The sequence below is a fragment of the Rhododendron vialii genome, chromosome 8a (genome assembly GCF_030253575.1).
Source record: "Rhododendron vialii isolate Sample 1 chromosome 8a, ASM3025357v1".
NCBI lineage: Eukaryota > Viridiplantae > Streptophyta > Magnoliopsida > Ericales > Ericaceae > Rhododendron > Rhododendron vialii.
Genome location: NC_080564.1, coordinates 467,041 through 477,617, shown reverse-complemented (window position 1 = coordinate 477,617; position 10,577 = coordinate 467,041). Strand labels below are relative to the sequence as shown.

The following is a 10,577-nucleotide window of genomic DNA, read 5'->3' as shown; positions in this document are numbered from 1 at the left end:
CAGAGTATCCCCTACTCCACCTTACTTGTCCTCACAATCACAAACCTCCTCTCCATTAGTAGACCATTACTGAATCAACTGGAAAAATTGAAATTAGCTTATGCGCCTGCCAGAGCGAAAGCGCAAGCGGACGACTTTCAAAAATACCATAAACTACTGAAACACATGAGAACGAAAATTGAAAGCCAGAGCACAAATGGAGGATTAAAAGAGAGCAAAGGGTCTCCCTGAAAGATTACACCAGACAGTATATAATTATGACGTAATCCCTGCTGAAATATGGGACTATATGTACTCCGAATTGATTAATTGAAGTTGTTTTCTACTCCTCCCGTCCCAAAATGTCGTATACAACTTGAAGTGAATAATTTTGTTACTCCATAAGGTTCACAATTTTCTCCTAACATTGAAAAAACTTACTCCATAAAGAAACAAGAATCACCTCAAACCGCCCCATATGGTGGGCCTCCATCCTACCTCTCTACATGAAGAGGTTGGGGCAAATACCACCTTACGAAGTGAAGATTCACAATTTTTTTTATTCAAATGGGAAGGAACCAAATCAGCATCATTCTGCTACAAGATACCTGATGAAACTTAATAGAAGCAAGCAAGACAAAAACAAAATACAACAGATCATGAGACCCTAACATCCAATTTTTGAAGATGTAACAATCATTGCATTTGCACCTCCCAAGACTTGAATGAAACATTTGATCAAAACCCCGCCAAAGAAGTCTTGAATGAAACATTTGTACGAGGATTCTGCTTCTGATAACTACTTAAATAGAGTCCTCAAGAACTCGAGAGGAACAGATGCAGAGTTCTCCTTTTCGATAATGTCCAGGCAGGGAAGTGATTCGTCTTTATCATCATCTTCCTTATCATTGCTTCCAAACTATGAACATTGAAGTTTCCACCTATTTATGTGATATGTCAACCATAGCAAGAACCCAGAGCATGTCTTGCTCATGCCTTTTCTTTTTCTTGTATCATCAACTGTACGAATTCCGCAAAAGCTGCAACCAGATAAAAATGCATAAGAAAGAACTACATTTCCTTTGAAAATTACAGTAACAGAAAATTATTCAAGAACTTTCGCACAAAAAAGACCTGCTACAACATTGGATAATAAGCCCTGTTTTTCTTTTTTTCAGATTGGGAATAATCCATGCTCCTAGTTACATATTCTGTTGTCATTGAGTGAAGCAGCTCACCAAAGAGAATTGGTTTGTTGAAAACTCCACTGGGTAAGGTGTCGTCTTAAGTGAGAATAGTGATCCTTTCTTATAAAATTCTCCACATCTAGACACATACACACATTATCCTGTTACATAGGCACGTATACTATATTGCACGTGTAATGTTTTTTCCTGACCAAATACAATTATACTATTCTAGTACTTGACATTATGTAATATGATGAAATTGTAAACCATGCAGTATGTATCTAGACAAGCATCAACAGTTGAGGCCTATGTTTGTTATCAATGGATTCTGCCATTTTGCTGCTGATGGTGCATGGATCACTGAACTATGACACATTTGATATCATAAAATACCCAGAAGTGTGTCATTACCAATATCCGAATCATGAGGTCCCGGGGATGCTTCGGGATGGTATTGAAGAGACATGAGTTTTCGTTCAGGGAAGGCAAGACCAGCACAGCTTCCATCATTCAGATTAACATGAGTCACTTGCACACCCTTGGGAAGGGATGCAGGATCAACAGCATAGTTGTGATTCTGCCACGACACAATTTAAGGCCCAACATAAACCAAATATTTGGAAGAAAAGGAATTGACTAAAACATGCGTGAATTTGAAGAAATGAGCCAAATGCCACATCCAAGATCATAAACATCACCAAATATATTATTCATGGCATAAGAACAGAACCAAAACATCAATATGCTTTTGAAAACACGAGGCATATCAACTAATCAACAGAAATTGATAAAGAGGAAGTCCTATTTTTTGATAGTAACAAAGATGAAATCTTATTATCAATTTAAAAAGGGAACAACAGTCTACTAGAAGTGGTAAATTAGATGTTACAGGGACTGTAAGTGGGTCAGATACAGGTTGAATCCATGAAGAAATACAGACAGCATCCAATCAGCTAATCAATGGACCACAAAAAGTCTGTCCAAATAGAAAGGTTGTTTTATGAGATCAATTAGAGAGAGAGAGAGAGAGAGAGAGAGAGAGAGAGAGAGAGAGAGAGAGAGAGAGAGAGAGAGAGAGGGGTACTTTTATTCTTAATTTTAATATAGAAGAGTCCACCCTAGCCCATTTTAAAGCACGCGCCACATTACCATTCCAACCAGAATGGCCCATATTCCAGGTAGCAAAAATTAGAATGTCTAATTGGATATACCTAACCGTTTCAAGCACCTCAAGCCAAATTCAGATTAGAATCCAAAACACTGACATTGCTAGGTGTTATGGGCATGTCTATATGAAATCACACAAGGTCAATTTAGTAATCTTAAAAGAAAACAAACCTGAGCACTGATCTCAACACGACCACTCCGGAGGTTACGAACTGGATGATTTCCTCCATGGTGACCAAACTTCATCTTAAAAGTTGTACCACCCAAAGCTTGACCAAGCAACTGATGGCCCATGCAAATTCCGAAAACTGGAACCTTTCCAATTATTTCCTCGACTGTTTCTACAGCATAAGGAACTGCAGATGGATCTCCTGGGCCATTGCTGAAGATCACTCCATCTGGTTTCATCTTTAAAATCTCTGATGCTGGCCATGTGGAAGGAACAACGGTGATTTTACAGCCATAAGATGCCAAACGCCTGAGTATATTGTGCTTGATACCAAAATCATATGCAATGACCTTCAATGAACATAGAAAGGTACATATGAGTAAACAATTACTCTGCAAGTATGTTTATAGTAGACTAAGCACAAGCTCAATAAAAAAGCGTACTGACATGAAAAGCTTCTCCTCTCCCTTTGGCGTTAAACTCCCACTCTGACTCCGTCTTGTCAACCCATACATAGGGGACCTTACAGGACACTCCACTTATCAAGTCCACACCTGCAGCATAGTGTCAACAAACTAAGGCACAATGACTTACCAATGTTCCCAGATGCCCTTTGAAAGCTGAAAATGGGTCCTTACCAACTATGTCCCATGTACGAGACATTTCCAAGAGCTCCTTATCCGTTTTGGTTTCTTCGGTGCTCAATACGCCTATAAGGCTACCATCTTGTCTTAATCTTCTGGTGATTGCACGTGTGTCAACATCATCTATGGCGTCACAAAACAGTATGAAAAGCAATGAGAAGTCATTACCATCTAGGGGTAAAAGTTTAATTGATTCACAAAATAAATGATACTATTGTCAAGAAAGTCTGGGAATGATAATAGAACTTACATATTCCCATTATATTCCTTTCTGCCAAATAATCTCCTAGTGTTTCTGTGCATCTCCAATTTGAAGTGCTAGCAAAGATCAATGTAGATAGTCGACAAACAAAACAAATTAGAAAGGAAATGTCATAAGTTCTTGGAGCCACATCAACAAGGGGCAACATCAAATCAGAAGGAGCTGGGTAAAATGTAATCAAACCAATGAAACATTAACTGCAGCAGTACACGAACTTTTTCACTTAAAAAATCACAAAACTTTTCCTACTTACTGTTGAATTGAAATCTCCCAATTTGGAAAAAGCAACATACCTGATACTTAAGCTTCTAATAACTAAACCTGCTAGGAAACATTGTCTCGACTCTTCATCGTCTGCCAGCAAAGAAAACCTGATTCAGCTTTCATACATGTTTTGGAGGTGGAATATATGCACAGATAGGAAATGAAAACATCACCCACCAAAATTAACACCAGTATTGCCAATATGTGGGTTAGTCATCAGGACAAACTGGCCAGCATAACTAGGGTCAGTAAGAATTTCCTGATACCTGCACAATAGTAACCATGCCACATATGTAGTCATGCACAACATGTAAAAACATTAAGCTGATTATTTTAAGAATACATACTTTCTTTTTACAGCAAATACAAATACATTAAACTCTAGCAGGATAAAATAAGAAGATGAAGTTGAACCAATTTTCATTTCCGCCACTACCAGCAAAGCATATTATAAAATCAGACCAAATTTCACGAGCTATTAGCTGATCCAAGAATAAAGTTCCCCGCAACTTTATGCGCATATCAAACTAGCTGACACAGTTTCCAAGTCATACGAGGCTAGACACAGACAATTATACCAGACCTCAACCTGCAATGTGAAACTACTACATTCTATAGTGGTACATATTGCAGGAACCTAGCTATGGAACTGTAGCATTATATAGCCAGTGATTCCCACGCTAAATCCACTCCTGTTCCTGCCCCTGGAAAGAAGGGGGGAGGTAAGGGTGGGGATAAGGGTCTTCCCAAAGGGAGCAGGGGAAAGCAGGCCAACCATTGAAGCTCAAGATAGTCAGTTGGAATATAAGGGTTATTAATAACCCCATTAATAACCCCATGAAACAAAAAGAGATTCGATCTCTTATTGACATTCAGAGATTGAGTCTCTGAGGTGTGTTGGAAGTTAAGGCTAGGAAGGACAATCTTTCTTCCATTTGTGGTAGATGTTCTCCTGTTTCTTGGAGTTTTTTGGATAATTCTGGTTCTCAAGAACAAGAAGTAGCTAGGATTATCCTTGGTTGGGATCCTAGTTGTCTGCAAGTTACTTTGGTGTTCAGCTCTTCTCAGCTTCTTTGTGTGCAAGTTAACTGTTTGAGTACTAAGAGGTTATTTTTTGCTTCATTTGTCTATGGAGCTAACTCGATGAGTGATAGGAGACCTCTGTGGGATTCTACGAGATCTCTGTCTTCTGCAATTGGTGACAACCCTTGGATTCAGATGGGAGATTTTAATGTTGCCTTGAGAAGCTCTGAAAGAGTTGGTGTTTTTTACAGTGCTGCAGCTTCTGAATTCTGTCAGTGTCTGATTGATATTAATATGGAGGAACTGGTTACCAGAGGATGTTGGTTACCTGGTCCAACAAGAGAGGTGGTGGTGGTGACAATTTGAGTAGGATTGACAGAGTGGTTATTAATAGTGGTTGGCTGGATTTGTTTCCTGAATCAGAGGCTATAGCTCATGTTCCAGGTATCTCTGATCACTGCTCCATGTTAGTTTCTGTTTTTGAGGAACCTAGATGCAAAAAGCCGTATAGGTTTTTCAATTTTTTGATGAAACGTCATCAGTTCAAGGACTTGGCTCTTAGCTCTTGGGTTCAGCCTCAGTCTAGGTCAGCCATGCTTAGACTTTCTCTTAAGCTTAAAAGCCTAAAACCTGTTTGAAGGAGGTTGAACACTCAGTGTTTTTCTAATATCTCTGGTCCGGTCTATGATGCTAGAGGCCACATGGAACAGCTCCAAACTTTGTGTTTTCAAAATCCAGGTGACACTAGGCTTAGAGATTTGGAGAAAGCTGCTGTTTGCAATTTTATGGAGTTACGTGCAGCAGGAGAGTCTTTTAAAAAACAAAAATCTAGAGTTAATTGGTTGGCTCTTGGGGACTATCACACTAAGTTCTTTCATCATAAAGTCAGTTCTCATCAGGTTAGAAACAAGATTCTCAGTCTGGTCAATGCTGATGGTATTAGGTTGGAAAATCCTGAGGATGTTCAACAGGAAATTATCCAATGCTATAACAGGCTTCTTGGTGCTAAGTTCTTACACAGGCAGGATGCTGGAGCTTCCTTACAGAAGATTATTAGACGCAAAGTTCCAGCTCACGTGCAAGTGGACTTGATCAGGCCAGTGATGGTTGAAGAAATTCAAACTGCTCTTCATTCTATCAAAGGTGATAAGGCCCCAGGACCTGATGGATCTTGTGCAAGCTTTTTCCAATAGAACTGGAATATAGTGGGGCAGGATCAGATTGCAGCTGTTTTGTTATTCTTTGAGAATGGGTTTACTCTTAGGGAATGGAACTCTACTGCCTTGACCTTGGTGCCTAAGATCCCCAATCCCTCTATGGCTAAGGATTTTAGGCCTATTGCTTGTTGCAATGTGGTGTACAAGGTCATTACTAAGGTTCTTGCAAATAGGATGCAACAGGCTTTACCTTTGGTTATAAGTCAAACTCAATCTGCTTTCATTAAAGGGAGGAGTATAGTGGAAAATGCGCTTCTTATGCATGAGTTGATCAGGAACTATCATCGAGATGTAGGTCCTCCTAGATGTGCTTTCAAGATTGATCTCATGAAGGCCTAAGACTCTGTCGACTGGGATTTTCTGTTGGACACAATGGAGGCTATGGGGTTTCCTGATATGTTTGTTAGATGGGTTAGGGCTTGTGTGACTACCCCTATGTTTTCAGTGATGCTGAATGGTGGGCTAGTAGGGTACTTTCCTGGGTCTAGAGGACGTAGGCAGGGGGATCCCATCTCTCCCTACCTGTTCTTGCTAGTTATGGAAGTGTTTTCTTCATTGTTGCAGTATAATATTGAGAATGGGAACTTTAGATTCCATCCAAGATGGCAGGAGTTGGGGATCTCCCATGCTATGTTTGCTGATGATCTATTTGTTTTCTGTGGTGCTCATGAGGAATTCTTAAGAATTATTATGAATACCCTTAAGGAGTTCCATGGCTTTTCTGGATTACAACCTAATATGATGAAGAGTGCTAGTTATTTTTCTGGTGTTCCTACTGCCCTTAAACTGTCTTTTCTTGAGTTGATGGGCATTTCAGAGGGTCAACTTCCTGTCAAGTGCTTAGGGGTTCCCTTAATCAGTTCAAGGCTTACTTCTACTGATTTTCTAGTCCTTAAAGAGAGGATTTTGGTAAGAATTCAGAGTTGGTCCCAGAAATTCTTAGCTTATGGGGGATGTGCACAGTTGATTCAATATGTTCTTTGTAGTACCCATACCTACTGGAGTTCTATTTTTGTGCAGCCTCAAAAAATCATCAAGGAGATTGAAGGTGTATTGAGTGCTTTCTTATGGTCTGGTATTGACATGAAGCATACGGGTGCAAAAGTCAGCTGGGCTCATCTTTGTGTTCCTAAAAATGGAATAAAGGTTCCAGCATCAGACATCTTTGGGCTTCAAGTCTAAAAGCTGATTCTCCATGGGTCGAGTGGGTGCATACGTACATTCTTAAAGGGCAGAGCCTATGGGGGATAACTGTTCCAAATGATGCATCTTGGGTGACGAGGAAACTCCTCAAGTTGAGTGCATAAGGTAATGAGACAGACCCCTGCCAATTTCCGTCCTAACCCATCTGTTAAAGATAAAGTGGTGTGGACCCTTTCTCCTAATGGATGCTATTCTGTCAAGACAGCGTGGGAAGCATACAGGCCCAGGTATCCCATTAAACCTTGGCACTCCATTGTTTGGTTTGGTCAGAATGTGCCATGTTGGAGTTTCATTCTTTGGCTTGCAATTCTGTCAAGGTTGTCCACTAAGGATAGAGTTGGGGGCTCTCTTAAACCTTGTTGTATTCTGTGTATGACTCAGGATGAGACCCATGCCCATTTATTTTTTGATTGCCAATTTTCTTCCATAATCTGGAATCATGTTCTGATTATGAATGACATATTCAGAGGTCCTCTCCCTTTCCCTTTGACTCAAGAACTTGGCTGAGGCAGAAGGTTTTGTAGTACTATATACAAGCTTTCACTCGCAGCTACTATGTACTTTCTGTGGAGGAGTGCAATTCAAGGGTATTCCAGAGTAAGAATAGAGATGTGAATGGGTTAGCGGTTGCTGTTCTTGATGCTATCCGAGCTAGACTCAGCTCTTTGTCCTCTGTCAAACTCTTTTCTCACGATAGGAAACTTTGTGATGATTGGTTACTTGATCCCAAAACTTTCAGGATAAACAATTGTTGATAGAGCTCCTGTATAGGTGGTTTTGTTTCTTGTATTGATTGTTCAGGGGATGCCCCGTAGATTTTGTAGCTTCATTCCTTTTTTGGTGAAATGAAATTACTTACCAAAAAAACAGCTGTGGTGTGGCATAGGAGCACATATGCGATATCTGCTCCCTATAGTCTCGTTGGACTTATGAGCGAACCACTCGCTCTATATGTTTATCCAAATAAAATTGTGAATTCGCAAAAAGAGCTATAGACAGTTTTTCAGAAACAAATATGCAGAAACGTAAAGGAGTACACACTACGAAGGCCAGATAAAAAATAAATCCTGAAAATTGGTCTCCACTCCTTGTAATGTTACATAGCAGGATATTCATTTTGCAACCAAGAATTATGTTCACCTAATATTTCATATTAATTAGAACACAATCATCATACCCCGTCAAAGATGTGTTGAAGACCACTTCACCAACTTGAGTTCCCGAAGCACCAAATGATTTGGCCCGCCAAATAGAACCATCTTCAAGCACAAGTCTCGCATCCGCCACCTTCCAAGGTCTTTCCACCAAACCTATATGGCCAAGAATAAAACTTGTCATCGCCTCAAATCAAAATTGGTGTGTTTTCATGAACATTGGATTACAGATATGAATGGATAGCTAATGCCCCCAACAAGAAATGATCTTTTCTTGGGGGTAGGGCTGCAAACGAACCGAGCGGCTCGCAGCTCGGCTTGTTAGTGGCTCGTTCAAGCTCGGCTCGGAAGCTAAACGAACGAGCTTGAGCCGATTTTTTCAGCTCGTTTTGTAAACGAGCCGAGCTCGAGCTAGGATAAGTTCGGCTCGAGTCGGCTCGCGAGCCGGGATATATATACACTTAAGTTTAGGATTTTTATTGTTATTTCATAGTTTGTTCTTTCCGTTTTCACTTTCTAGTCAACCAAGAGAAGCGAGAGCACACGCACATCAGTACACTCCCGCTCCATAGGAAAATGAAAAATATATACCTTCATAATCAAAATATTTTTGGTTGTATTACGCCTATGCGAGGATATATATACATTTTTCATTAGTTCGTTAAGGCTCGTGAACGAGCTCGAGCTCGAGTCAAGCCAAGGCCTGCTCGGCTCGAGCTCGACTCGTTAAGTTTTCACTAAGCTCGAGCTCGTGTTCGTTAAAAACTTAATAAACAAGCTTGAACACCGTAAAGCTCGGCTCGGCTCGTTTGCAGCCCTAATTGGGGGTAAGCCTCTAAGACAAGCCAGTATCTATAAGATCAAAAAACGTATCCTTCACTTCTTCTTTTCTCCTTTTCTTTTCAATATCGTAGGTAGGAAAATGAACTCCATCAAAGTTCGCATTTTAATAAGACGTAAGATGTGACAAAACCGAGACCTAAAGATAAAATCTGGAAGCAAAACATGAACAAAAAAGCATCCAAGCTTCCTTTGCAAGAAAATCACAACATGCAGCCCGCTCTATCACCCAATTGCGGTGAATAAGAAAGAAGCAATCTAATACGAAACTGAAAATTGGATTCATATGGATGCATATAGACGTGTGTGTGTGTATATATATATATATATATATATATATATATATATATATGTGTGTGTGCGTGCGCGTGTGCGTGCGTGCGTGAGTGACGGTGGAGGTTACTTACCAACGGCGGCAGCACCGTCGGCGGAAAAAGGAACAGAAGAGCATCTGACGGAAAAGGCCCTAACTTTGGAGGATTTTGAACCGAAACGAGTTGTGAATAGTTGGCTTCCGATAGAGCAATCCATTGATGTGGCGGCCATCTTCTCTCTCTCTCTCTCTTGTTTGCAGAGCCCTCAGTGAAGCCGCAATCGGTTGGTAGATTTTGTGTGACGACTCTGGGCCATCGTAAGGTACGGCAAAATGTTGAAATGGGCCGGTTTGGATTTGGACAATCAATTTCAACTACGGAATACTACAACTCTTTCTTTACTCATTTTGCTCGGAAATTTTTTTCAGTGACAGGCAGCTAGTATGTGGTGTCTGCTCGCATTCGAGTTATTCCTTGTATTTTTTGGCGATTCGGATTTGGAGAGAGAAAGTGTTGGGATGAGAAGAGAGAAAAAGAGTTTCAATCCAAATTCAAAAGTGTATTAGACGGCCTGAATATATTGAGCGGGTATCGGACGGCCTGAGTATATATTCACCCGACACCGAAAAAATCCTCTTTTGTTAGGGTGTGTGAAGTTCAACACTACTCCGGGGTCCGTACAAGTACAACTTTTTTTAATCCTCGCGTTATCTTGTACGCTGTCCTTTTGTTATTTATTCTTATAATTATTTTCACATTTTCCTGGACAAATTTGATTTATTCAATCGTCATGAGCAAAAGTTTCCAAAAGTTCAATAAAAATTAGGGTCGAAAATGAGCCAAACTTTATGGTATTCGAGCTTGCTTGGCTCGTTTGCTAAATAAACTTAAAATTCAAGCTCTAACTTGCTTGTAAATGAGCCGAGATTGACTAATTTACCTAACGAGCCTCTTTAAACAAATCGAGTTTTTAAGTGTTGAGCTTAGATCCAATGGTGGAGGTACCAGAGGGCCCGTTGGGCCAGGGCCAACCCCACTCTTTTTTTTTTAAAGAAAATTAGTAGGGTGAACTCTAACCTAATCTCTGTTGCCATAAAATAAGTCTTAACAATTTCAAAGGTTTCAATATATACTAGCAAATTTTCGCCAAT

The 10,577-nt window shown here is 40.2% G+C and overlaps 1 protein-coding gene across 1 annotated transcript; it reads right to left on the bottom strand.

Annotated features, from left to right (window-relative positions):
• Positions 1-301: 301 nt before the first annotated feature.
• On the bottom strand, positions 302-9,866 carry LOC131336366 (carbamoyl-phosphate synthase small chain, chloroplastic). Its single transcript, XM_058372167.1, has 10 exons — positions 9,520-9,866; positions 8,296-8,428; positions 3,853-3,941; positions 3,705-3,765; positions 3,400-3,467; positions 3,144-3,272; positions 2,953-3,059; positions 2,508-2,855; positions 1,581-1,746; positions 302-1,019 (listed from the first exon to the last, which is right to left on the bottom strand). The coding sequence occupies exons 1-10, from the start codon at positions 9,656-9,658 to the stop codon at positions 970-972; spliced, it is 1,290 nt and encodes a 429-aa protein (XP_058228150.1). The 5' UTR covers positions 9,659-9,866; the 3' UTR covers positions 302-969.
• Between the last annotated feature and the right edge of the window lie 711 nt (positions 9,867-10,577).

Bases quoted from the DNA above. Each gene is read 5' to 3' on its own strand.
- LOC131336366 (XM_058372167.1), bottom strand. From the start codon at position 9,658: ATGGCCGCCACATCAATGGATTGCTCTATCGGAAGCCAACTATTCACA. The intron at 3,468-3,704 runs GTATGTTGCTTT...GATCTTTGCTAG, and splicing joins ATTAGAAGCTTAAGTATCAG to CACTTCAAATTGGAGATGCA. The intron at 3,060-3,143 runs GTAAGGACCCAT...ACTATGCTGCAG, and splicing joins TCGTACATGGGACATAGTTG to GTGTGGACTTGATAAGTGGA.